At 44.8% G+C, this 27,785-nt stretch overlaps 3 protein-coding genes across 5 annotated transcripts in view; 2 read left to right on the forward strand and 1 right to left on the reverse strand.

The window, feature by feature from the left end:
- LOC309332844 (vomeronasal type-2 receptor 26-like) overlaps positions 1–12,179 on the forward strand; it is a gene marked incomplete at its 3' end in the record, with an annotated part of 48,102 nt that extends 35,923 nt beyond the window's left edge. The window contains exons 1-6 of one of the 2 annotated variants that reach the window (XM_081846096.1): positions 4,252–4,512; positions 6,816–7,107; positions 7,408–8,217; positions 9,299–9,526; positions 10,882–11,008; positions 11,281–12,179. In XM_081846096.1, the coding sequence (XP_081702222.1) occupies positions 6,841–7,107; positions 7,408–8,217; positions 9,299–9,526; positions 10,882–11,008; positions 11,281–12,179 (2,331 nt within the window). In that variant the 5' untranslated portion in view covers positions 4,252–4,512; positions 6,816–6,840. Of the gene's footprint in view, positions 1–4,251; positions 4,513–6,815; positions 7,108–7,407; positions 8,218–9,298; positions 9,527–10,881; positions 11,009–11,280 lie in introns of those variants that run through there. The other variant, XM_081846097.1, reaches the window with a different exon arrangement.
- LOC309332886 (uncharacterized protein) overlaps positions 1–27,785 on the reverse strand; it is a 251,246-nt gene that overhangs the window by 193,027 nt on the left and 30,434 nt on the right. The window lies entirely within an intron of this gene.
- Positions 907–27,712, forward strand: LOC309333037 (uncharacterized protein). The gene is made up of 5 exons (XM_081846483.1): positions 907–919; positions 26,204–26,299; positions 26,449–26,523; positions 26,848–27,168; positions 27,488–27,712. The coding sequence occupies exons 3-5, from the start codon at positions 26,458–26,460 to the stop codon at positions 27,659–27,661; spliced, it is 561 nt and encodes a 186-aa protein (XP_081702609.1). The 5' UTR covers positions 907–919; positions 26,204–26,299; positions 26,449–26,457; the 3' UTR covers positions 27,662–27,712.

Raw genomic sequence — 27,785 nt, forward strand, 5'->3', positions numbered from 1 at the left:
GGCCAGGAAGGCCAGCACCACCGTGATGGTCTTTGCCAAGACAGAAGAAACAGCAGCTGAGAAGATGATGCTGAAGGCCGTTTGTCGGAGAAGGCAGGTCTCTTTCCTTGGGCGCCCGATGAAGAGGAAGGAGGACCAAAAGGAAAGCAGGAGGGAGACGAGGAGGATGTAGGAGAGGTCCCAGTTGTTGGCTTTGACAATGGGAGTTTCCTTGTATTTAATGAAGATTCCCAAAACGATGCCTGCTGTAAAGTACAAGAAGAGGGCAATGGAAGCTAAAACCATTCCCAAATATTCTCCATAAGTCAGGAAGGTGGTAATCTTGGGGACACATTGATCTCTGTCCTTGTTTTAATGGTGATCTTCTGAGCATTTGGTGCAATGTTCTGCATCTGGGAAAGAAAAAAAAGAGAGGCTTACATCCCTTATGATCTGTGCTCTACAGTGATACCTCGGGTTACATACGCTTCAGGTTACATACGCTTCAGGTTACAGACTCCACTAACCCAGAAATAGTACCAAGCCATCTGGGGAAGAGAAAAAGAATGGCTGCAGCATCACTTACATCCCTAATGATCTGAACTCGATTACATTTTGAAGAAATCCTAGAGATTTCTTCCTTATGGTCATTCCTTTAAACTCTCTTCCAGGATGTAATGAAGGTGATTAATCCTAAAGGAGTTGAGGAAGGAGCCACATTCCCCAATGTCTGCAGAATTCTCACAGAAAGTGTGTGAGACTGAATTTCTACCCTCCATTTACTCTCTCCAGAAATACCTTCCCCCTTGGAGTCACCCACCTTCCTGGGCGGAGAAGGTCCCTTCCGCACACCGAGCACAAGCATAGCAGCAAATGGGCTTTCCTTCTAGAACCACCTTGGCATATCCAGGTTGACATCTCTCTGTACACCTGGAACGAGGTACGGCCTAACCAGAAAGACAAGAAGGTGCAAGAAAGAGGAACAGTTAGGAGTATTTGTGTGTATGTAATTCACTCATAGAGTGAATTCAAACGGATATCTGGAATGCAGCTTTTGAGCCCTCATCAGGGTCCTTTCAACCCCCCACTGGCCATTGCGGTGACCAGAATATCTTGTTCTTCATAATTCGTTCAGGACAACTGAGGTTTGCTCCACAGAACTCTGTTTCCTCTTCTCCATTTACCTGTTTCCCTGCTTAATAAATTTAATATGACTTTTCCAAGTATTGGTTTCCCTCACTCTGTTCTTGAGGCATGCAGAGTTTCCTCTGGTTGCTGATCTATTTCCCTAGTTATTTCTCGTTCATATGCCGTTCCTTAACATTAACCTTATATCACATCCTTCAACAACAGCTGGGCACTTCTCAATTCCTGCAGATACAATAGTTTAACATTTTCAACATCTAGAAGTGAACTGACTACACAAATCCACAATAAATCAGTAATTATCATTTCTAAAATAAATTACTTTCCATCCTTCTGCATGTATGAAAGCCCAATAATTCACTTTTATTAGAGGCTTTCCCTTTTCTTCTTAGCTACATAGTCTTTTCTGTCGAAAATTCTGGTGTCTTCTCTGAGGACCTCTGGGCTCTATCCTTTCTTTTTTATTTTTTTATTTTTTTATTTTTCAACCGATAATCAGAAATAAAACACAGAAATAAAACACAATACAGAATTATGAACTAAAACATCATAGGGGTACATGAATAAGGTAGGGCCACAGCACTAAACCTCTCACAGATAACCCACATCAAGGCATTCAATTGTACGTTTCCCACGCTTGAGTGCCAGGAAAAGGAATTTAGCCACTGACAAAGTTGTTTTCCTAGAAGACTTATTTAGCAGATATGCTGTCTGCTTTCCTCTTTGTCGGGGACTAAGCTGGGGTAAGTATGGGGTTATAAGATACTGTCTTAAATCGTTGTAGAAGGGACAGCTCATTAAAATGTGCTCTGTGGATTCTACCTCACCCAACGCACAATGGCATAATCTCTGGTCATATGGGACTCCTCCATATCTTCCCTTCAGAACCGCCGAGTCAAGAACATTCAGCCTAGCCGCGGTAAATAGTCTGCGGTATTCCACGTAGTGGATATCCGCCAGGTAGCGAGCTGGAGCAGCTCGGTACATCTGCTCCCCCAGAAACAGCCCTGGTTTCACACGGGCTATGTCCTCCTGTCTCGCAATATCCCTTAATCTCTGGGCGATCACCGCCTTTGCGTGGCTATACGTCATGGACTCTATATAAAGGGAGGACAACCCGCACTTCTGCACTTCCTCCACTATCTCCCCTTCCCATGGAGATTTAAAGTTATCCCTCAGAATCAAGGGGGCCAAACCCACCGGTCTGAAGCAAAGCTTAAGCCAAAGCCATAACTTCGCTTTCAGGGCCACATACCTAAAGGCTTGGCAACCGGTTTCCAATCTCATGATCGCACCTGCCACGGAGTGGGGGATCCTGAGTATGGCCCTGAGGAATTGGGTTTGGATAGATTCCAATTTTTCAAAGTCCCTACGTGAGCCCAAGGCAATGCCCACCAGTAGAAGAGGGAGGACTTTCATTTTAAAGAGTCGCAAGGCAACTTTGACAGTTTGTGCCTGTTTCTTAGAGTACAGGGTTCTAATCACCAAGGCTGCTTTCGATGCGTTCGGGGCTATGTATTCTCTGTGCGCCAAGAAGGACCTATTTGATCTAACAACCTGACCCAGGTATTTGAAGCAGCTGACCTGCTCTAAAGCAATACCATTAATTGACCATAAATTAGGTTTCGGTCGAGCGGCAAAGACCATTATTTTGGTCTTGGCATAATTTAGTTGGAGCTCATGTTGGGTCACATATTCATGAAGAGCTCGAAGCATCCTCCTTAATCCGATGGGGGACGTAGCTAATAGGGCGGCATCATCCGCATACAGCAGGACATTCAAGGCTCGTCCTGCCAGTTTTGGTGGATGGAAATCAGTATTTGCCATATGCACCACTAGCGAATTAATATAGAAGTTAAACGGGGCAGGGGCAAGCAAACAGCCCTGTCTTATCCCCCTAGTGGTGGCAACCGGATTGGAGACTAGCCCCTTGCTATCTAGCCTAATCCTCAGGAAGGTATTAGTATGCAAATTAATAATCAGCAGGAGAAGGCGGCGGTCGATAGATGTCGCTGCCAATTTTGCCCATAGCTGGTTCCTGGGAATTAGATCAAAGGCCTGCTTAAAGTCTATAAAGGCGACGTGGAGGGCTTTTAGGCCATTGTCAGCATACTTGGTGGCCAAGTGATTTAGGATTAAGATTTGGTCTGTTGTTGATCTTCCAGGGTGGAAACCCGCCTGTTCCTCTGCGATGATGTTGTTGCTTTCCATCCAGGTCGTTAATTTGTTAAGTAGAAATCTTGAATAGATCTTCCCGATAACATTTAGCAGGCTAATTGGTCTAAAATTGGCCGGGTCTGTGCGCGGCCCTTTCTTGTGGATTAACACAATCAGTGCAGAGTTCCAGCTTGGAGGAAATTGCGCTGTTTTGTTTATATAAGTAAAAAGAGCTGCTAAGGGTGGACACCACCAATCCTTATTGGCTTTAATAACATCTATGGAGATAAGATCGTCTCCGGGTGCCTTGCCTGCCTCAAATTGGCCTATAAGTGTTTCCACTTCAGAACTGGTAACAGGATCTCACTCAGGCAAGGGGGCCAATTCTATCCTTCCTCCGCTGGCAGCGTGAGCTGCATATAAATCGGAGAAGAAGCTTTCCCAGGTGTCAGCTGAAATTTGGGGTTCTATCCTTGACCACGGTCTACCCAGGTATTGAGAAATTTGGTGCCAAAAGGAGGAGGGATTTCTATTTTCTGCAGCTTTTAGAAGGTTGTTCCACTCATTTCTTTCTGCCGCAAGCTTCTTTTCCTTTAATAATGCTTTATACCTTCTCTTGAGGTTCATAAGGTGACGGCTAGGTGCGGGGTCATTTGATGCCCTATATGCCAAGAATTCATTATATAGGCTCCATCAGTCTCTAGCAGCCTCCAGGAAACAAGATCTCACCATCATGTATCCCGTTCACAGTAATGAGGGTGGTATTTCTCAGCATTCTCCATTGATTGATTTTTATTTACTGTATTCATATTTATTCCTTTATTTATTGATGTACTGAATCTATATATCGCCCTATCCCTGGAGGTCTCAAGGCGGTTCACAGAACAAAAGCAAAATATAAAATCAAAATAAATATAATCAAAATAAAAACAACAAGCCAATAATACCCCCCCCCAAAAAAAACCACATTTTAAAAGGGCTTAGAATGCCTAGGATACAATGCTGGGACCCCTTCATTCGGCTGTTGTCCATCCCTGACTGTCCAACATCTTCTTAAAAACCTCCAAGGAAGGAGAGTCCATGGTCGGATCCAGCTCCTTCTTTGGTGCTTGTGAGCAAAGTTCAGGCCAAACTTCCAACTCCCAAACACACCCCTTGACTTCTGTCCAACATGTTTTTCTCCAGCTCTGCACCTGCCGCTTGAGCCATTCAAAGCTCCAGAAAGTTATTGTGGTGAAACTTATTCCACTTAGAATAATCAAAATTATAGTGATCTCATCTTCTGAAAGCTCAGGAGATATTTCAGGAGATTGCATGAGCTTTGGAAAGCAACAACAGCATGGCAATATTAATTGAACTGTGACTGGGAAAGAAAAAGTTGGTGCAGAGAATCTTTCCTGTGTTGGAGACAGAGTCAAGATGCAGAGCTGGCGAAAGAGGGGTGTGCCTGCCTTGTGCTTCCAAGTTCTGAAGGTAGAGTTGAAAACCACCCAGATTGGAAAAGCCCAGGCAGTCTGGCCTTGCAAGAGTCTTTCGGTTCTTCTGCTTTGCCTCCTTGGTAGGTTAAGAGGAGGAGGAGGCAGAGCCAGAATGAGATCCCTGCTTCTGCTGCTCATGATGCCCTTTGGAGTCTGCAAGAACCACAAGGCGAAATGCCCCTTGAATCTGGTCAGGGATGAAACGGATGTTCGCAATTACTACCGGCCTGGACACTTTCTCATCAGTGGGATCATCTCTCCAAAACGCTTATATAAGGAAACTCCATACGTCTTTTCTCAGACACCCGTGGCCAGGATTGAAAAGTACGTACTTCACAGTTTCATAGTCCTCCAGTCCTTCTAGTGGTTCCTATTTATCAAGGAAATAGCGCCTTTCTCAGGGCTGGGAGCTAAGGCTGTCCTCATGTTGCAGGTCTACCCTGCCCTGACTATTGGTCTTGCTGGCTGGGCTGATGGGAGCTGGGGGGTCCACTAAAAGATTCCACCCAAACCTCTCCCATTTTCTTGTTCCCTGGGTCTTCCTTAGTGAAACACTCTCCTACCTTTGAGCTCTGGAAATTATCTGAATTTCATGGCTTCCTGTAGGTGGGGAAATTCATTGCCAACTTTTGAACCCTGACCAGATTCATTGGCATTCTTGCATTCTTCTATTATATCCTTATAATGATATAATATTATAGATGACCATCAACAAATTGTCGTTAAAGAATGCTATAGTTTTAAATCCTACAGGTTAATGTTTGGTGGCTGGAGAGCAGGAAATATGTGCTTTAACTGAAATGATAAATAAAATAATATGAGTCAGGAGACCTCCTTGTTAGTGGAGTCTAAAATGTGAAAAGGAATTATTCCTTTTCTTCACACACACACACACACACACACACAAACAACTGGTCTCATTTCTAACGATTGCAATGGTTGACAAAGTAGGTACCTGTTTCCTAACCCAGAGGGTGACATGAAACTCAAGCAATTTCCAAGCAACTGAGATTAATAATTTTATGTTTATTCTATTTGGATCACAGTTCTCTTTATACAACACAACAGGACACCTACATCTCAGAATGAAAAAAATCTCTCTTGAAAATAGGTGGATATTTATGGGAGAAGAGCAGGAATGATATGCTTCAAATAAAATGATTATATAAAATAATACAGACCAGGGGGTGTCCTCATTGGTGGAGTCACTGATCCAAAATATGGACAAATTATAAATTTTACCACACATTCAAACCTGAAAGCCACCAGGCCTCATTTCTAAGTAGAAGGGGACTGAGGTATTTGGTGCTTCCCCTCCTTCAATAAAATTGTCTCTTATCTACCTATAGTCAATAAAATTGTCTCTTATCTACCCTTCAATAAAATTGTCTCTTATCTACCCTTGGAAGGCGCCAAAGACCACTGCAGCAAAAGCAACCTATGGAACAGCTTCCCAGTATATCACACATTTTGAGGGGCACCTTCATTTCTTACTCATAGAACCAGAGTAGAATAGAATCATAGATTGCAGAGATGGAGGGAACCCGGAGGAATCTCACCTGAAGCATCCATGACACATGGTCACCTTCGGAGGGAGTCTCTTCCACTGTTGAACAGCTCTGTGTGCTGTTTGCATCAAAGCTCCTGTCATGGAGCAGAGGTCTCCAAATTTTTGTTCTATGTTAGACAGGAAAAGGTTTGATATTAATGTTAAAATGTAAAAGCTCCGGTAATGGAGCAGAGATCTGCAAATTTGTATTCTATAGGTAAAGGTAAAGGGACCCCTGACCATTAGGTCCAGTCGTGGCTGATTCTGGGGTTGCGGCGTTCATCTCGCTTTATTGGCCGAAGGAGCCGGCGTACAGCTTCCGGGTCATGTGGCCAGCTTGTCTTTATTCTATTTATTTTTTTATTCGATACTAGACTGTAAATGGTTTGATATTAATGCAATAGGATTAATCAATAAATACTAATCTTTTTTGGATCATATAATGTCCCCTCCCCCCATCATATGAATATCAGTTTCACTCTTTTTAAAGGATCCATTTGTTGCAGGGAGTCAACTAGGCTCTATTCGTACATGTTGTCTTTCCCGCTCACCATCCAAGAGATCAACCAGGATCTCAGGCTCTTACCCAACATCACCCTGGGCTACAACCTCTATGAGAACTATTTCGATGCAAGGATGACTTCGGACGCCATGCTAGAGCTGCTTGCAGGCAGTGGATGCAATATTCCCAATTATCACTGTGGAGAACAGAATCCCCTGCTGGCTGTTCTTGAAAGAAGCAACACTTTTATCTCAAGAGTGATTTCAGCCGTGTCAGGCATCTACAAAATCCCACAGGTAACTAACTAGTGGGAGAGCATGGAGGGACAGAGAATTTCAACTGCATAAAATTCTATTTTCTCTTTGGAGGGGTCAAGTGGGGATATTTTTAAAAATGGGAAAATCCTGAGCGATGGATCCAACATCCCTTTTTCAAAACTGAACCTTCACCAACTTGACACCTCCAGATGTTTCAGACTAAAACTCCCATCAGCCTCAGCCAGCAGAGATTTAGATAGATATCAGACATTTCATCTGTTTAAATACCCGTTATGATGAAAGTAAAATAAATTGCTGATCTTTTGCTTCCCTTGCTAGATCAGTTATGGCTTCACTGCCCAGGTTCTAGAAGGTAAAACCCTGTTCCCTTTTGTCTACCGGATGACTCCCAAAGAGGAAAGTCAGTACCAGGGGATTGTTGAATTGCTCCTGTATTTTGGATGGACATGGATTGGCCTCTTCACTCCAGATAATGACAGTGGAGAAAGATTTGCGAGTGCTTTGAAACCTCTGATGCTCAGCAAAGGGATCTGCATTGCTTTATCAAAAAGAGTACCAGAAAATGATCCAAATCAATTTATCAGGCCTGGGGAACCTTTTTTCCTATGGAGACAAGTTGGGGTATTTTTTTACTATGTAACCAATGCAATGGGCATCACTCTACTCCTAGCAATAAACATTGCATATGAGAAGGAAATAGGGGCAAAAGTCTGGATCACAACAGCTTTGCTAGAAATCGGAACTGGCTATTACTTCCCTCCAAATGACTTCCAGTACCTCCATGGTGCTCTGTCCTTTGCAATTCAGACCGGACTAAGGAGCAGCAAAGGTGACAACTATAATTCGCCATCCAATCTTGTGGATTCTTTGGATGAAGCGTTTCAGTGTTCATATTCAAAGCATTTGTTATCCGTGAAAGGCAGGATAAGATGCAGAGAGGAGGAGAAACTGCAGCCATTATCCCAATGGGGGCCTGATAGAGTCCTGTTTCTAGACAACTATGGCACTTACATCAATGTTCACGCTGTGGCTCAGGCCTTGCATGTTTCGCTTTCATCTAGATCCCAGAGGAGGCTGATGGTGGAGGAAGGAGAGCAATGGGGACCCCAAAGGCTACAGCCGTGGCAGGTATTTCCTTCCCCTTTTTTGCAAACTGCAGTCCACACAGATGCTGATCTTGACTGGGGATAAACCTGCAAAATATCATAGTTAGTATTAGTTTTAGCAATAGTAGCATACCGCCCAACATTGGTATTCAACTCTGTTGAAAATAGAGATGGCCCATTCCATAATGATAATGTTACTGCTTATAAAGGTAAAGGGACCCCTGACCATTAGGTCCAGTCGTGGCCAACTCTGGGGTTGCAACGCTCATCTCGTTATATTGGCCGAGGGAGCCGGAGTACAGCTTCCGGGTCATGTGGCCAGCATGACTAAGCCGCTTCTGGTGAACCAGAGCAGCGCACGGAAACGCCATTTACCTTCCCGCCAGAGCGATACCCATTTATCTACTTGCACCTTCGACGTGCTTTCGAACTGCTAGGTTGGCAGGAGCAGGGACTGAGCAACGGGAGCTCACCCCGTCGCAGGGATTCAAACCGCCAACCTTCTGATCAGCAAGTCCTAGGCTCTGTGGTTTAACCCGCAGCGCCACCTGCGTACTTTACTGCCTATACCCAGGGCTTTTTTTCAGAGGGGAACTCGCTGGAACTCAGGTTTGACACCTTTCAGGTGGGTGCCATTGCCATTCTCAGAGGGAGGTGTTCATGGTGAGTTCCAGCACCTTCTTTTCTAGAAAAAGAGCACTGTTTATATATCTTCTTCAGTTGCCTCCTCACTCTGGGCAGCTCCCAACATAAAGAAATTCACACTAAAATATTAAACATTTAAAAATTCCCGATATAGGATTGGACAGCTTGTGGGTTGGATAATTCCACATCCGCCAACATTTCTCAAATGAAAATAGGGACATTCTAAGGAAAAGTGGGAAATTCCAGGATCAAATGAAAAACTGTCTCTAATTCAGGGATGTCCCTGGAAAACTGGGGCCCTTGCAGGCTCTGTAGTAATAGAAATGGCTGAATAGGAATTCCAGTCTACATGAGATACACGCAGGCCCCAAATCAGAAGAGGTCAAAGTGAGTAGGACTGAGATATCCATCTTGGCTTCACGGTTTCTCAGTGCTGGTGCTTTCCCCTATCATTCCAGCTTCACCCTTTCTTAAGAGAAATCCAGTGTCTGAATACTTCCAGAGGCAGGCTGTGCTTGGATGAGAACTGGGAGCTGCCAGGAGACTTCGATATTGTGAACTGGGTGATGTCTCCCAATAAGTCTCATGTCGTTGTGAAAATTGGGAATATAAGGAGAGAGACATCTGCTAGCATAAAGTTCACCATTAACCCAGAAGCCATTGAGTGGCCCAAGAAATTCAACAAGGTAAGGGGAATCACAGAGAGGGGAGGCTAGGAGATCCTGAATATATTTTTCCTTGAACAACTGCTGCAAAATGGCTATATCAGGTTGACCAATGATGTCTTGACCGTCCAATAACAGCTGCAACGGCCACTCCTTCTTTCCACAGCAGCTGAGATAGGAGGGGGATTTGGGGTGCTCAAAGAAAGGATATAGCCAAGAGGTCCTTAGAAAAGACACTATCTATTTCCGAACCAGACTGAGAATTTAAGAATTCTGGACAGAATCTTTAACCGAATGGACTACGTAGATAAGAAGAAAAGGGAAGGCCCCTAATAAAAGTGAACTATTGGGCTTTCATACATGCAGAAGGATGCAAAGCAATTTATTTTTGAAATGATAATTACTCATTTATTGTGGAATTTTTAAATTTGTGGAGTATGCTCACTTGTAGATGTTGCAAATGTTAAACTATTGTACGTGTGGGAATTAAGAAGTGCACAGCTGTTGGTGAAGGATGATAAGGTTTTTTTTTAAAAAAACTATTGTAATATAAGGTTAATGTTAAGGAATGGCATATGAACTAGAAATAACTAGGGAAATAGATCAGCAACAAGAGGAAACCTTGCATGCCTCAAGAACAAAGCGAGGGAAACCACTATTTGGAAAAGTCATATTAAATGTGTCTTAATTAGTGATTGAGAGATTATCAGAATCCTGAAATTTGGGGAAATCACATTTCAGACTCCATTGCCATTTTCTTTGAAGATTTTTTAAGCAGGGAAGCAGGTAAATGGAGAAGAGGAAACAGAGTTCTGTGGTGCAAACCTCGGTTATGAAGAACAAGATATTCTCGTCGCCCCAATGGTCAGTGGGGTTGAAAGGACCCTGATGAAGGGGTCAAAGGCTGCAGACCAGAAATCTGTTTGAATTCACTCTATGTGTAAATTAAGGTAGAGGTAAAGGGAACACTGAGCATTAGGTCAGGGCGTGGCCGACTCTGGGGTTGCAATGCTCATCTCGCTTTACTGGCTGAGGGAGCAGGCATACAGCTTCTGGGTCATGTGGGCAGCAGGACTAAGCCGCTTCTGGTGAACCAGAACAGCACACGGAAACGCCGTTTACCTTCCCGCTGGAACGGTACCTATGTATCTACTTGCACTTTGACTTGCTTTCGAACTGCTAGGTTGGCAGGAGCAGGGACCGAGCAACGGGAGCTCACCCCGTCGTGGGGATTCAAACCGCCGACCTTCTGATCAGCAAGTTCAAGGCTCTGTTGTTTAACCCACAGTGCCACCAACGTCCCTATGAGTGAATTACATACCCACAAATATTCCTAACTGTTCCTCTTTCTTGCACCTTCTTGTCTTTCTGGTTAGGCCGTACCTCGTTCCAGGTGTACAGAAAGATGTCGACCTGGATATGCCAAGGTGGTTCTAGAAGGAAAGCCCGTTTGCTGCTATGCTTGTGCTCGGTGTGCGGAAGGGACCTTCTCCGGCCAGGAAGGTGGGTGACTCCAAGGGGGAAGGCATTTCTGGAGAGAGTAAACACAGGGCAGTAATCCAGTCTCGTACACTTTTTGTGAGAATTCTGCAGACATTGTGGAATGTGGCTCCTTCCTCAACTCCTTTAGGATTAATCACCTTCATTACATCCTGGAAGAGAGTTGAAAGGAATGACCATAAGGAAGATATCACTAGGATTTCTTCAAATCGTAATCGAGTTCAGATCATTAGGGATGTAAGTGATGCTGCAGCCACTCTTTTTCTCTTCCCCAGATGCAGAACATTGCACCAAATGCTCAGAAGATCACCATTCAAACAAGGACAGAGATCAATGTGTCCTCAAGATTACCATTTTCCTGACTTATGGAGAATATTTGGGAATGGTTTTAGCTTCCATTGCCCTCTTCTTGTCCTTTACAGCAGGCATCGTTTTGGGAATCTTCATTAAATACAAGGAAACTCCCATAGTCAAAGCCAACAACCGGGACCTCTCCTACATCCTGCTCATCTCCCTCCTGCTTTCCTTTTGGTCCTCCTTCCTCTTCATCGGGCGCCCAAGGAAAGAGACCTGCCTTCTCCGACAAACGGCCTTCAGCATCATCTTCTCAGTTGCTGTTTCTTCTGTCTTGGCAAAGACCATCACGGTGGTGCTGGCCTTCCTGGCCACAAAGCCCGGGAACAGGGTGAGGAGATGGCTGGGCAAGAGTCTGGCCAACTCCATTGTCATCTCCTGTTCTGGGGGGCAAGTTCTCATCTGCACCATCTGGCTGGGCTCTTCTCCCCCATTCCCAGAGCCCGACATGCGCTCCCAGGTGGAAGAGATCATCCTGCAATGCAACGAAGGGTCTGTGGCCATGTTCTACGTTGCCCTCGGCTACCTGGGCTTCTTGGCTGCCACCTGCTTCACGGTGGCTTTCCTAGCCAGGAAGCTGCCTGGCTCCTTCAACGAAGCCAAGCTGATCACCTTCAGCATGCTGGTCTTCTGCAGTGTTTGGGTGTCTTTTGTGCCCACCTACCTGAGCACCAAGGGCAAGTACATGGTGGCCGTGCAGATCTTCTCTATGTTGGCCTCCAGTGCTGGGCTTCTGGGCTGCATCTTCCTTCCCAAGTGCTACATTATTGTGCTGAGGCCTGATCTGAACACAAAGGAGCACCTGACAACAAGGAATTAAGGGGACATCTGATTCTTAAAATAGTCCATGTTCATGATGTCCAGAAGTGCATAAAGGAAACACAGCTACTCACCCATGCTGTTTATTCTCCATCTCTGAAAGAGATTGTGTTCCTTCTTAGCCTGGATTTTAGGAAGTCCTGTTGACATGAACAGTAAGATGGGAGGAAATGTTTTGCTACCTTGCTTTGCCAAGGACTACAATGAGTCCTGGTCTACTCAGTTTGTAAACTATTATCTTATAATAATTTTGTGTTTTGGAAACTTATATTTATCTCACAACAAGATAGTTTAGAGGGAGAGGAGTTAGGTTTTTGAGTCTGTTTGCTTTGTCATAGATAGATAGATAGATAGATTCTTTATTGTCATTACACAAGTGCAACATTGCACAAGTGCAACGAAATTGGATGCCATCCCTTAAAAACAACAAAAGCAAAACAACAACAACAACCAAACAAACCACATTCCAGCCACACCCACACCCACACCCATCAAACTCCCAGGTCACACTATCGAGTTACTGCATTTAAGAAGGCCACAGCTCTTGGATAGAAACTATTTTTCAGTCTATTTGTCCTTGACTTGATGTTTCTGTATCTCCTGCCAGAAGGCAGTAGTACAAACAGACTGTGTCCCGGGTGAGATGCATCCTGCAGGATATTGTTTGCTTTCCTAAGACAACGGGAACCGTACAGTTCTTCCAAAGATGGGAGGGGATGACCAATAATCCTTTGGGCTGTGGTTATGACCTTCTGGAGCACCTTCCTCTTCCTAGCTGTACAGCTGGAGAACCAGGCACAAATACAGTATGTGAGAATGCTCTCTATGGAGCCTCGGTAGAAGGATACCAGCAGTCTCTCACTCAGATTGTTCTTCTTTAAAAGTCTGAGGAAATAAATTCTCTGCTGGGCCTTCTTCACCAGAGCAGTGGTATTTGCGCTCCAAGTCATGCCCTGATCGATAGTCACTCCCAAAAACCTGAATTCCGCCACCCTCTCCACCCGTTCCCCGTTGATATACAAGGGCTGAATGATGACTACCTATTAACCATATCAATTCTAATATTCCACAATACTGTTTGGTTATGCCAGTTCTATGTATTCAATTTTCGATGCACCATTTCCCGCATTTATGCACTATCATTCATAAGCTCACTTCACATCATTTTGTTCTCCTAAGCTTTGTATATCAATAAACTGAGAAATTCATTTAAGACATCTTCCGTAGTCTGTTGTTTTAATTTCTGTATCGTGTAAGCTCTGCTCCCTGATCCAAAGAGTAGCAACTGACCTTAGTCAAGCCTTGACTGGGATTCAATCAATTTTATTGCACTGACCAGGGTTAGTGGCGGGCGAGGTAAGCGGGAAGAGAGGGGAGAGGGAACTGTCATGGGAGTGGCTCACGGGAGTGGCAGGCCGCCTACACCAATCTGGACAAGTCATTGTGAAAGGAGGTGGGGAGAGTAGATCTGGGGAAGGCAATGGGTCACGAAAGGCAGCAGTGGAAAGCGGGGAGAGGCGGGGCGGGGTTTAGTGGGGAGTGGTCACACCCACTAGGCAGGGCAAGGCAAAATGGGAGGAGCTTCTGGCTTGACTTATTTCATTATTATTACTAATATTAATTAGTAATGAAATATTAATTTGGGGGAATGTATATTATATTATATTATATTATATTATATTATATTATATTATATTATATTATATTATATTATATTATAATAATTACGGGGGGGGGTTTAAAATAATTTTTATGAACATGCCAATCACATCATATTATCCAAATCACATTAGTTCCAAATTATACAGCCAAATTTTAAATTTTGTTGGGGGTACTCATACATCAAGTTCCGAACGAGTCCAAACATCACTTGTATTGCTGCTTTAATTAAACAGTTCTATCCAGTTCAATCCAGATAGTCCTTTATTACTTTCTTCATCTTCTTGTTGTTACTTATCCATCCGTCACTCCGGTCACAGAGATCTATTAATCAGCAGTCTTATCTCCCGAACTTTGCTCGATGTATGTGCTTTAACTTCATTCCAATCATATGTTTCCAATTATAATTCCGAGCTAAAGCAAACCAGCATGCGCTGATTGGAACCGGCGTCAGGAAGAGCCAACCTCATAGAGGGCTCGTGCCAAGTGACCGGCACCCCCTTCTCTCAAATCCAGGGGTGCATTGTGGACACCACTGGCAAGGCAGCCCCCCCTCCTCACGCACCAGGCTTCAGAATGCAGGCAGCTCTGCGCAACCTTCGCGCCGGGCTCCCGAGGGTTGCGCAGAGCTTCCTGAAGCCTGGAGAGCGAGAGGGGTCGGTGCGCACCAACCCCTCTCGTTCTCCAGCCTTCAGCGAAAGCCTGCATTCGCCCCATAGGACGCACACACATTTCCCCTTCATTTTTGGAGGGGAAATAGTGCGTCCTATATGGCAAAAAATACTGTATTTTATATTATTATATTATATTGGGACGCGGGTGGCGCTGTGGGTTAAACCACAGAACCTAGGTCTTGCCGATCAGAAGGTTGACGGTTTGAATCCCCACGACGGGGTGAGCTCCCATTGTTCGGTGCCAGCTTCTGCCAACCTAGCAGTTCGAAAGCAAGTCAAAGTGCAAGTAGATAAATAGGTACCGCTCCAGTGGGAAGGTAAACGGCATTTCCGTGTGCTGCTCTGGTTCGCCAGAAGCGGTTTTGTCATGCTGGCCACATGACCCGGAAGCTGTACGCCGGCTCCCTCGGCCATTAAAGCATGATGAACATCGCAACCCCAGAGTCGGCCATGACTGGACCTAATGGTCAGGGGTCCCTTTACCTTATATTATATTATATTATATTATATTATATTATATTATATTATATTACCATATTTTTCGCTCCATAAGACACATCAGACCATAAGACACACCTAGTTTTTGGAGGAGGAAAACAAGAAAAAAAATATTCTGAATCTCAGAAGCCAGCGAAAGCAGTGATCCCTCTTGGTGTTCTGGCTTCTGGGATAGCTGCGCAGCCTACATTCGCTCCATAAGACGCACAGACATTTCCCCATACTTTTTAGGAGGCAAAAAGTGAGTCTTATAGAGCAAAAAATACGGTATATTATATTACATATTACTGTATTTTCCCGTGTAGAACATGCCCCCGTGTATAAGACACCCCCTATTTTGGGGGACTCAAAATTAAGAAAATGGTGGGATCCCATTTTCCGCGTCTTATACATGGAAAAGTACGATTATAGTATAGTATAGTATAGTATAGTATAGTATAGTATAGTATAGTATAGTATAGTATAGTATAGTATAGTATTACACAGGGTAATTCATAATGAAGCATACAGTTTCAAAACTCTATAAAAAAAGAATATATCTCATGTTACCTGTGACAGAATTGTAGGAGAATGTTGAAGTATTTTAGAAACAGTCACAGATGTTCTATGTGTGCACCCTTGTCACACAACACACATCACAATCGAAAATGCAGTTGCACAACAAACTCCGTTTTGCTCAATTCAAGAACACAAGACGCCTTCTCCGCTGCAGACGCAGACATTTCGCCTGACTAGTCACGTGACACGCGCACTATCACCTCCATCACTTCCCTCAGTCGCGGAAGACAAACTGTATGAGTACATCTGCCTCATGGGTCGCTGCTGTGGTCCGTGTCAGCGCCTGTCTTACAGGATCTGGAAACTGTATATTTCATTATGAATTACCCGTATTATATTATTTTGGTGTCCAATCACTGCATTACTATCGGATACTTCATTTCAATCAATTAAATCTTTATTATGGTAGTAGACCAGCATTCAGTAGACCAGCAATCTGTAAAACATTTTGGAAAGCTAAAAAGCATTAATACACAAAGTATATATAAAAGTCTAAAAGAAGCTAAAAGAAGGGTTTCGGAGCATTAAATGGATATGTAATGAAATGATTGTAATATCAAGAATGCACTTAAAATTACTACGCACAACCGTGAATAAGTGATTGCAATGCACACACAGTTAAGCAACATACATATTTGTTAACAAAGTCTAATATTACTATCTTGTTGTGATTATTATTACTTTTATTGCTACTAATCCCAGTGGCTTACAAGACTGAGCTCTGTTCTGCCTTGGTCAGTCCCCACCTGGAATACTGTGTCCAGTTCTGGGCACCACAATTTAAGAAGGATGTCGACCAATGGGAAGAAACCCCTCACCCCCCAGAGAGATGCCGGCTCAAAGAGCCCCCTGAGAGACCCCTGAGAGACCCCCTCAAAGAGACTACGAAGCCTCTGAGGGTGTGCAGAGTGCAGATCCCCCCAGGGGCCCCTCTCTCTCTCTCCCGGGCTCACCTGGGGGCCCCGTCCCTGCCAGCCTCTCCGGCCTCTGAGGGCGTGCAGAGTGCAGGATCCACCCCCAGGGGCCCCTCTCTCTCTCTCCCGGGCTCACCTGAAACCAATGTTTGGTTTCATTTCCCTCAGGTCCTTCTTCCCAGCATGCTTTGCTGCCCCTTCTTCTCACAAACAAGGATCCTGCTTCCTATAATTGAGATTTACCCATTTTCCAATGTATAACTGAATAAATACATCTGAAAGTGTCTTTTGTTAGGTTTCACATATTAGCTTTATTGATAAATTGTCCTTTATTAGGTTTCATTTCCCTCACGTCCTTCTTCCCAGCATGCTTTGCTGCCCCTTCTTCTCCAAACAAGGATCCTGTTTCCTATCATTTTATTTTTCTCTAAACGTATTTGGATTCTTCCATTTAAACTTGATGGAGGGGCAGAGCGATGGAAAAAGAGAGAAGGCTTTTCCTCACAGCCTTTCCCTCGCCCTTCCCAGGCTGCCCTGCGCAACCTTCCTCCTGGCCTGCTAATAAACTCAGAATAACCCATTATTATACTAATAAACCCACATAACCCAGGAAGCCTCCAAGAGACCTCGTCCTTTTCCTCATTCCCTTGGAGGCACCTAGAAGGGCTTCCCCCTTTTCCCGACGTCCCGCGGCTCCGGCGCCCTGGACAACAGAGGCCAAAATGGCCTTGGCCACCCGCCAGTTGTTTTACCTGCAATTTAGAGCTCCAAAAATGCTTTAAATGCATGTTGTGGCTGTGATTTGGATAGTGCTTTTAATATTCTGTTGGGAGCCGCCCACAGTGGCCAGGGAAAGCAATATTATTATTATTATTATTATTATTATTATTATTATTATTATTATTATTATCTCATTGCCTTGATTGCAATGAAACCTAAAGCAGACCCACTGAAATGCAATTATTAACTTGGTTTCGGGTTTACACCAACCATTCTTCTTTTCGCAGTTGAGATGTTATTTCTGACCATTCACTTTGTTCTGATTGGTACCTGATTGATAAACTCATTCTTTAACGTCATCGGAATCTCTTGCTATTGGTTTATAGATACAAATTCTGTTCTTAACCTGAAATTGTTCTTAACCTGAGGTACCATTTTAGCTAATGGGGCCTCCTGCTGCCGCCTCGCCGCTGCCACGTGATTTCTGTTCTCATCCTGAAGCAAAGTTCTTAACCCGAGGTACTATTTCTGGGTTAGGGGAGTCTGTAACCTGAAGCGTCTGTAACCCGAGGTACCACTGTATGTATATAAAGTCAGAACATTATTGTAAAGTTCCAAGAAAGGAGATTCCAAACCAACATCAGGGAAAACTTTCCGATAACAATGACTCGCGAATACAGCATCGAAGATGCAGAGAGAAGCCCCGAACAAGGGGGGCTCCTCCTTTTAAAAAGTTTCTCCAGGTTACCCCCCACACCTTGTGGGAAGCATCACACACATGTCGTGAACATGTCATAGAACAGGTGTGGTACTGGGGTGAAAACTGATGCCGTGTCCATCCCAAATGTAAGGCCAAGGGAAAGACCTGCCATCTCTGACCCTCCAGACCTTTGTCTTTCCAATACACTGAGACCGGGAGGACATGGTTTCCTGGATGGGTTGGTGTCAGGATGGAGGGCTTGACCCTTATGCCATAGGGCAGCTTCAGAGATGAGGGCAATGCCAGGCTCAGCCCCAAGCCCCTCCTCGGATGGCCACCTTCCCCCTGAAGAAGCAGCCTGGGCAGGATGCCAACCCGTCCCGGGAAGGATTTCTGCTGATTTCTTTCTCCAGATTCCTCCTCAATGGAGGGTCGCTCCAATGCAGCCCCTTGGTGTCCATGGCTTCTTCGCCCTTCCCTGCTTGGGCAGCTGCAGTACCAGCGCAGTCGTCGCTAGAGGGCGATGTTTCGCAACCTCTCCTGATCCCGCGCTTCGGATTGGCAAAGGAAAGAGGGCGCTGTCAGGAAGGGCGCTTGGGGATTGGTCAAGCACTTTATGAATGGGGGAAAGGAGGAAACGAAGGGGATCGCTGTACGCTACGCTGCACGGGGTTGAGCTACAGACGTGCAGGTCTGCAACACGTGCAAAGAGTCGGCGAAAGAATCCGAGACCAGGGAGAAGAGTCGGGGGAAGAAGATTGGCAGAAATTTAAAGACTACTTACATAAATACTGCAAAATTAATGAATGTTAGAATGATGTCGGAATGAAGTTAAGTGGTTTTAGCAGTAATGTTATAAAGGAATATGTAAAAATGGATTGTTACTAGGTGAGAATACAAAGCTATAATACATTAAGGTAAAGGATTAAGATAAAAATAAGGAGGGAAAGGATTTACTGGATTAACTAACTGAATTGGAATACAAAAAAGGGAGGTGTGAGGAGGTCAAGGAAACAAGCAAATGAAAGACAAGACATGAAAATATTGATTTGTTTTTAATTGTTTGTACTTTGTATTTTTTCTCTTTTTTCTCTTTTTTCCTTATTTTGTAACCTTTTTGAAACTTCAATAAATATCTTTAAAAAACAACAACAAAGAGTCGGCGAACAAAACACAGGATCAAAATTCAGGGCGCCACCGGCGAAGTCAGTCCTCTGTTCTTTTCTCCGGTTACAACCTCCCTGATTTCAGAATGGAGGGAGAGTCACATTTATAAGCCCCCCCCCCAATGGATCAGTAAGGGCATCAGCCCCCCCCCCCCCATTTCAACCCAGAGGGGAGGGGAGGCCAGGAAGCAAGCCGCCCCCTCCCCTCAGCTGGAAGGGGCCGTTAAAATGGGGAGGGGTCAGAGCCACAGAATTTAAGTCCCCTAAGCTATTGGTCTGAAGCTCAACATCCAAAAAACGTAGATCCTGGCCACTGGTCCCCTCACCTCCTGGCAAATAGAAGGGGAAGAAATGGAGGCAGGGAGAGATTTCACTTGCTTGGGCTCCATGATCACTGCAGATGGTGACAGCAGCCACGAAATTAAGAGACGCCTGCTTCTTGGGAGAAAAGCAATGACAAACCTGGACAGCATCTTAAAAAGCAGAGACATCACCTTGCCGACAAAGGTCCGTATAGTTCAAGCTCTGGTTTTCCCAGGAGTGATGGATGGAAGTGAGAGCTGGACCATCCAGAAGAATGGATGCTTTTGAATTCTGGTGCTGGAGGGGTTCTGTTTGTCTTTAAAAGGGGGGGTCCAACTCTGTTACTCCCCCCCCCCATTTCCCCCATGCGCCTCCCGCTGCCGACCACGCTGAGGACTCAGCCCCCCCCTTCAGCTGCCTCCTTCCTCCAGCTGCTTCTGGCGCCCTCGCTCCGCCTCCCTCTGCCAGGCCACGCCCCTTACAGGCCCCCCGTCTTGGCCAATCAGCGCGGGGCAAGGGCGAAGGGCGGGGCGGGCGAGGCAAGCGGGAAGGGAGGGGAGGGGAGGCTCCTGTGCTCGCGAGAGTGGCAGGCCGCCTACGCCAATCCGGGCGAGCCATTGTGAAAGGAGGCGGGGAGAGTGGAGCTGGGGAAGGCAAGAGGTGGGCGGGGCTTAGTGGGGAGTGGTCACGCCCACTGGGAGGGTCAAGGCAAAGCTGGGAGGAGCCTCTGGCCGGACTTATTTCATTATTATTACTAATATTAATGAGTAATGAAGTATGAATTTGGGGGAAGAGGAATACATTACATTAGTGTGCGATCACTGCATTACTAGGATATTTCATTTCAATCAATCAGATCTTTATTACCTTAGTAGACCAGCATCAGTAGGGTAAGGTACAATCATTTACAGTCTGTAAAACGTTTTGGACAGCTAAAAAGTATTAATCACAAAGTATATATAAAAGTCTAAAAGAAGCTAGAAGAAGCTAAAAGAAGGGTTTAGGAGCATTAAACGGATGTGGAAGAACATAAAATGTTAGTATATAAAGACTATGGCTATCAATTTACAATGTACTCTGATATGAGTGTTCATTAAATCTAGAATGATAATAATAATAATAATAATAATAATAATAATAATAATAATAATAATAATAAAAGGTGTTGCAATGGAGGAGTGCAGGGAAAAGAAAACTCCTGGCACTCATTCTTTCTTGCTACAGAATTAAAAGATTTCTCCACTTTTCTCCTTCTTTTTCTCTTGGGTGGTGTGTTCAGCGGTCACCCTCAGGGGAAACAGGTCCCCCCCCCCTTGGAGGAAATGGACTGATCGGAACCTGGCTGTGACATCGGCTCAGAATCCCAACCTCACTTGGCAGTTGAGACCAACCCCTGCCTTGATCAGCAGCCTTTGGGTGCCTTATCTGCAACTGCAAAGTGAGAAGATTGACGCCTGGGAAAATGGTGAGGGGACCAGCAGGAAACTGCTAAGGGAGTTTGGAGTCCTTTTATTCTGTTGCAGTTGCAGAGAAAGGAGGGTGGGGGATTGGGGGCCGCCCCAGGTGTCATCACTGAGGGGGGTGGCAAAAGGACAAAAAGCCGAGTTTAAAATAAAAATAAAAATTGGGCTCACCAAACCTTTTAGTTGAGTCAAAAAACATGGCTGGCACTGGGCGCCACACCGTGGGGGCTGGCACTTACCGGGGGGGGGGGGTGGGCTGTAGAGTGCCTGATCCTAGCGTCTCTCCTGGGAGTGACATGGTGGCGTGGGCCCCTGCAGGCTGGGCGCTGCCTGAAACGGCAGCGTGGGGCTTGCGTCTGCCCTCTGCCTCTCCCTCAGCCGCCCTACAGCTGAGGGGGAGGCAGCAGATAGGCTCCAGGTAGCGCCCCCCACCTGCAGGACCCCCGCGTTGAACTGGGCACCCGAGCGGCTGGCTATGCCGCTGTTCTGTTGTTTCTTTCTTTTTTTTTTAATAAGAAAATCTTTATTAGACAAACTTTAAAAAGACATTACACGGAATATACATACATACAAACACAAATACCAAGTCAAAAACAAATAAAAAACAGAGTACAAGAGAAACAAAACGAGAAAAAAAGAAAAACTGGGAAAAAAAAACAAAAAACAAGACCTCCATCCAGCTCAATCTTGGGTTACACAAACTTATACAATTTCTGCAGTTGTTCTAACAATAACTCTAAGCTCTAAACGTCGTAAGTATTAACTACTGTCTACTGTTATATAGTTAATTCCCAGATTAGTCTCAATGTAATTTAGAAATTTGTTCCACTCATTTTTTAATTTGGCCATATTATGGTGCCTAATTCTTTGTGTTAAACTCACTAGTTCTATATATTGAAACAGTTTCACTTGCCAATCTCTAATCGAGGGCATTTCTGGGGATTTCCACTTCTGTGCTATTAAAATTCTTGCCGCCGCCGTGGTGTATTGGAAGAAGGTTTGGTCTGCCTTCTTTATTTCCTACTCAATCATACCCAAGAGAAACACCTCGGGAGCTTTAGGGAAATTATATTTCAAGATCTTTTTCAACTCCTCGTAAATTTGTCCCCAGAATCTCTTAACCACATCGCAGGTCCACCATACATGGAAAAACGGTTCCCACCTTATCTCTACATCTCCAACATATATTATCGGTGTTCCTGTACATCTTTCCTAGCTTTGCCGGGGTCAAATACCAGCGATGCATCATTTTTTCTAAATTCTCTCGAAGAGTTGCACAGGCCGTAAACTTCATACCCTTTTTCCACAGAGTCTGCCATTTATTAAGATCCACCTTGTACCCGAGGTCCCTATCCCATTTAACCATCGCACCTTTCACCACATCCTCTTTGGTGTCCCATTCCAGTAATTGTTTATACATTTTAGAGAGGAGTTTATTATTACTTTCCAAAATTTCCACTTGGTATTTCGATTTTTTTTCACTCATCCCTAGTTTTTTATGTTCACCCCAGAGTGCATTAATTTGGTGAAAGTGTAGCCACTCCTTAATTTTATCCTTCATCTCCTCATAAGGCCTAATTTTCCATCCCTCTTCCGTTTTTACTAATAGGTCTTCATACGTCCACCTTTCCCCTGTCATATTTAATTTTTTAATTTTAACGATGTCAATCGGGGAGAGCCACCAGGGGGTACCCTTTTCAATCACATTTTTATATCTATTCCAGACTTCCAATAGCGGGCCCCTGATGATGTGGTTGGAAAAGCCCCTGTGGACCTTCCCTTTCTCCTGCCACAAGTAGGCATGCCAACCAAATCTTATATTAAAGCCCTCTAAATCTAGCATGTCTACGTTCTTTAAAGTGGCCCATTCCTTTATCCAGCATAGGCAAACTGCCTCATAATAAAGCTTTATATTCGGGACTGCAAAGCCACCTCTATCTCTGGAGTCCGTGAGATATTTAAACTTGACTCTGGCCCTTTTCCCCTGCCATATAAACTTAGCCAAAAATTTTTGCCAGTTCTTAAAACAAGTGGTACCTTTGATTACTGGAATATTCTGGAATAGGAATAGTAATTTCGGGAGGACACACATCTTTATCGCAGCCATCCTTCCTGTCCACGATAATTTCAGCCTATGCCAAGTCTCTAAATCCTTAATTTCCTGCCATACCTTATTATAATTATCTTCCACGAGGTTTATATTTTTTGGTGATAAACAAATTCCCAAATATTTTACCCTGTTCACGACCTTGATTCCAGTCTTTTGTTCCAACCTAGTTTTTATATGTTCATCCAAATTCTTTGTTAAGATTTTAGTTTTTTTCCTATTTAGCTTAAATCCTGACAATTTGCCAAAATCCTCTAAAAGTTCTATTGCACAACTAACACTGTCCAGAGGGTTCTCTAGAGACAAGACCAGGTCATCGGCATACGCCTTTAACTTAAATTCCTTTTCCCCAATTTTTATCCCCCTTACATTTAACGTTTTCCTTAATTTATTTGCAATAACCTCCAAAACCATAATAAATAACAGGGGTGACAGGGGGCAGCCCTGTCTTGTCCCTTTCATGATCGCGAAGGATTTGGATAAATTATTGTTAATGATCAGCCTAGCCCGTTGCCCTGAGTATATGGCCTTGATGCCTTCCATGTAAGGACCTTCTATTCCTACCATTTTCATACATTGTAATAAAAATTCCCATGAAACATTATCAAAGGCCTTCTCGGCGTCAATGAACATCAGGGCTGCCGGGATGTCTGTCCTCATGTCAAGGTATTCAATAATATTCAATATGTGGCGGACGTTATCCTTCTGTTGCCTATTGGGTAGGAATCCCGCTTGATCTTTATGAATGTATTTCTTTAGATGTTTCTTGAGTGTATTAGCCATAATATCGGCAAAAATCTTATAGTCGCTATTAAGCAATGAAATTGGCCTATAGTTTCTTATATCTGTTTTTTCCTTTTCTGTTTTTGGTATTAAAGTAATACTGTTCTGTTGTTTCAATTATGGGTGCCTTGAGAGTTAATGTGCTGTGCTTGCTGCCCCCCTCGTCCTGATGGACCAGTCCCCCATGGCGCCAGGGCTGTAGGTCTTCCCTGGCTAGCTACTCAATGTGGGCAGGAGAGTTTGCCTTCTGGGTTCCTGTCTCATTTTGGGCTGCTCTCGGACTTCCGGGTTGGCGCCTCCGGCAATGGCTGAATTCCTCTGATCGGGAGGCATTTGCCTCGTGGAAATGTGGGTCTGGCCGCCATGGCAAGGCGGAGACCCACTAAAAATCACCGGCGGGTGAAGCCTGTGAACCTGGGATTCGGCTGGCACCTTTTGCGCCTCCCACACTCGTGGGGAAACCCGGTTTCGGGGTTCCGGAGCAACGTGGGGTGAGTGTCACGGTGCTTCGAATTGACTGCTTCTTCCATGGAGCGAAGCTGCATAGCTGTTGCCAAAGAGCGCTGACTTTTTCCTGTGGACAATTTGATCTTAAAGCAACTACCTGTGAGTAGAGCGGAGAATTGGATTTTTAAACGTCTTAATTTGACACCGAAACGGGGAGGTTCAAAACAGGAAGTCCGCCTTCCCCTTTTGTAAATAGATCACAGCAAAGAGACTGTAAGCTAAAGTCTTGGAAAGCCTATTGTAAAGGACTAAATTTCCATCGGTAGAAAACATCAAACCCCCCTTGGAAGCAGGAGAAGAGGGGGGAAGTTTTGGATTGTGTGTGCCTGCAGGAGAGAGTGAAGAAAGTCAAAATACCACCGCTCCGAACCTGGAAACGGGCTGCTAGTAAGACTGACGTTTTTGGATTGGTCGTTGACAGTGAATAGAACATTCGCTGACAGCTAGCTAAATAAGAGAGATACATTGTTTCTATTCTCTCCGTCTGCTCTTAAAAAGGAGTAAAAGTAACTGAAAATTGAAACTAACTTTATTGTTTGAACTGTGCTTAAAAGGATTGATACAAATAGAAACTGTTTCCCTCTAGAGGAAGCCTTTGAAACTATTACAAGAGCTGAGCTGGGGGAATTTCCAGCTGCAAGATAAGGCTGTGAGACTTTGGGAATGACCTTGAATCGGTTAAGAATGTCAACAGAAGAGGCCTTAGTGGCTGTATTATGTAAGATAAATGATTCATTGGAACAGCTTCACAAGAAGGTGGATTTTTTGGGACAAAAGGTGAATACCAATACAGAAACTATCCAGAAATTGACACAGGAATCCACTTTGACTTGGCAAACTGCGGAGAAGGCTAGGGAGAAAGCTGTTGCCGTTGAACCTAAAGTAACACAATTGGAGAGAGAAAGAGTCCCAGCCTCATACATGCAATTTGATGATCATAAGTTGATGCCTTTTATGATTGAATCTAAAGGAAAACAGACTTTGAGGATCAGAGCCCTGCCTGAACTGGAGAGGGAAGGTTTGATGGACTTTCTTACACAGGAATCTGCTGATTTTTGGGACCTGGAATTGGGCCAAGAAGAGACTAAAATTGTGAGGGTTTTCAGACTTTACCAGAAGAACTTAGAAGAACAACAGTCAAGAGTGGAAATTTTGAAAGACGTCCTGAAATACCTTTTGGATCTTAGGTTTAACTATGGAAATTTGGTTGCCCTGTCGAGATGGAATAAAATTATCTTTAGGTGGGAGTTTCCCCAAGACCTACTCTTCAGCCTCAAAGGAAGGAAAACAAAAATAAGATCAGTAGAAGACAAAGTAAAGTTCTTGTATAAGTACGAAGAAGACCCGCAGAAGGGACTTGGAAAAGAGTTAAGAGCATCGGACAGAAGATCACCAGGTTGGTGGACTATATGGAATTGGCGGAACGGACTGGCAGAATCCGAGACCAGGGAGAAGAGACGGTGGAAGAAGATTGGAAAAAGTTTAAAGACGATTTATAGAAATAATGTAAAATTAATGAGTGTTTGAAAAATGTTGGAATGAAGTTATATGGCTTTAGTAGAAATGTTATAAGGAATTAAGTATAGATAGATTATTAGAGTATTAAAGGGAAAATAAGGTTAAAATATGTTAAGACAATTATATGACAGAAATAGAGGAAGATGGAAAGGATTTGCTGAAATAATTAACAGAAGTGGAATACAAAAAGGGAGGTGTGAGGAGGTCGATGAAACAAGGGAATGAAAGTTAAGATATTGGTATGGTAAGAAGTGTGTTTTAAAATGTTTTTGTTTGGTTATGTTTAGTTTATTGTGTTAGTGTTGTGTTGTGTATTGTTTATATATTGTATTGTATTGGGTTTTTTTTCCTTCTCTTCTTTTTCTTCTTCTTTGTTATGTTTAAAAGCAATAAACATTTTGGGCTGCTCTCTTTCTCCTTTCTCCCTGCCACCACCACTGGGTCTCTGCCAGCAGTCAGCCATCGAGGAGGACATTTTCCATGAAAAAGACAATGAAGGAAAAGGCGAGGAGGAGTCCGCAAGACGGCTGGATCTCCTCAGTCCTGACTGGGTAGGTGGCCGTGGCCTAAGCGGTGATAGGCAGAAGGGGAGGGGGGCATATATACCGCAGGATGAAACTGTTGTTTCAGTTAGGGGTGCCTTGAGTTTTAATGTTTGGCTTGGTTTTTTAATTGCTCGATTTTGCATCTTTCCTTGCAGGTTCCAAGTATGTCACCCTTTTCCAGTGTTTCCTCCCTGTCCTCCCTGGATTCCCTTTGGGACTCCCTCAATGAGGTACGTAGCAGACAGAGCAGGAGGGAAGCCCTGCTGAGCTGGGCAACCCTGAGGCTGGGGAGGAGGAGGAGGAGGAAGCCAGCCGGCCAGCCGGTCGGCTGGTCAGGCCACCTTCTGGACTGCTCAGGAGCAAGGGGGCAGGCAGGCAGGCAGGGGGCTGCTAAGGGTATGCTTGCTGCCCCACTTGTCCTGATGGACCAGCCCCCCATGATGCCAGGGCTGTAGGGCTTCCCTGGCTAGCGACTCAATGTGCGTTCCTCTCTCATTTTGGGCTGCTCTCTTTCTCCTCTCTCCCCACCACCACCACTGGGTCTCTGCCAGCAGTCAGCCATCGAGGAGGACATTTCCCATGAAAAGGAGGAGGAAGGAAAAGGCGAGGAGGAGACCGCAAGACGGCTGGATCTCCTCAGTCCTGACTGGGTAAGTGGCCGTGGCCTAAGCGGTGATAGGCAGAAGGGGAGGGGGGCATATATACCGCAGGATGAAACTGTTGTTTCAGTTATGGGTGCCTTGAGTTTTAATGTTTGGCTTGGTTTTTTAATTGCTCGTTTTTTGCATCTTTCCTTGCAGGTTCCAAGTATGTCACCATTTTCCAGTGTTTCCTCTCTGTCCTCCCTGGAATCCCTTTGGGACTCCCTCAATGAGGTACGTAGCAGACAGAGCAGGAGGGAAGCCCTGCTGAGCTGGGCAACCCTGAGGCTGGGGAGGAGGAGGAGGAAGCCAGCCGGCCAGCCAGTCGGCTGGTCAGGCCACCTTCTGGACTGCTCAGGAGCAAGGGGGCAGGCAGGGGGCTGCTAAGGGTGTGCTTGCTGCCCCACTTGTCCTGATGGACCAGCCCCCCATGGTGCCAGGGCTGTAGGGCTTCCCTGGCTAGCGACTCAATGTGGGTTCCTCTCTCATTTTGGGCTGCTCTCTTTCTCCCTTCTCCCCACCACCACCACTGGGGTCCTGTCTCTACCAGCAGTCAGCCTCTGAAGTGGCTATCAAGGAGGAAGAGCCACAAGAAGAATCAGTGAGCCCCCCAGAGGAGGACGGAGAGGAGAAAGAGGACAGGGAGGACCTTGATTTGGCGTGCCCCCCACCTGGAGAACACCTGGAGGCAAGCGTAATTGAGGTCAGACGAAACATTCATTCATGACATATGAAAAGCTTCCCTGAACAGGGCTGTCTTCAGATGTCTTCTAAAAGTCAGATAGTTGTTTATTTCTTTGACATCTGGCGGGAGGGCATTCCACTGGGCGGGTGTCACTACCGAGAAGGCC

The sequence above is a fragment of the Podarcis erhardii genome (genome assembly GCF_964252035.2).
Source record: "Podarcis erhardii genome assembly, chromosome: 18".
Classification (NCBI taxonomy): domain Eukaryota; kingdom Metazoa; phylum Chordata; class Lepidosauria; order Squamata; family Lacertidae; genus Podarcis; species Podarcis erhardii.

What these genes read in the sequence shown, in the direction of transcription:
- LOC309333037 (XM_081846483.1), top strand. Translation starts at nt 26,458, where the DNA reads ATGTCACCCTTTTCCAGTGTTTCCTCCCTGTCCTCCCTGGATTCCCTT. An exon ending in TTTGGGACTCCCTCAATGAG is followed by an intron (nt 26,524 to 26,847) that starts GTACGTAGCAGA and finishes CTCTGCCAGCAG; the next exon opens with TCAGCCATCGAGGAGGACAT. An exon ending in TTTGGGACTCCCTCAATGAG is followed by an intron (nt 27,169 to 27,487) that starts GTACGTAGCAGA and finishes CTCTACCAGCAG; the next exon opens with TCAGCCTCTGAAGTGGCTAT.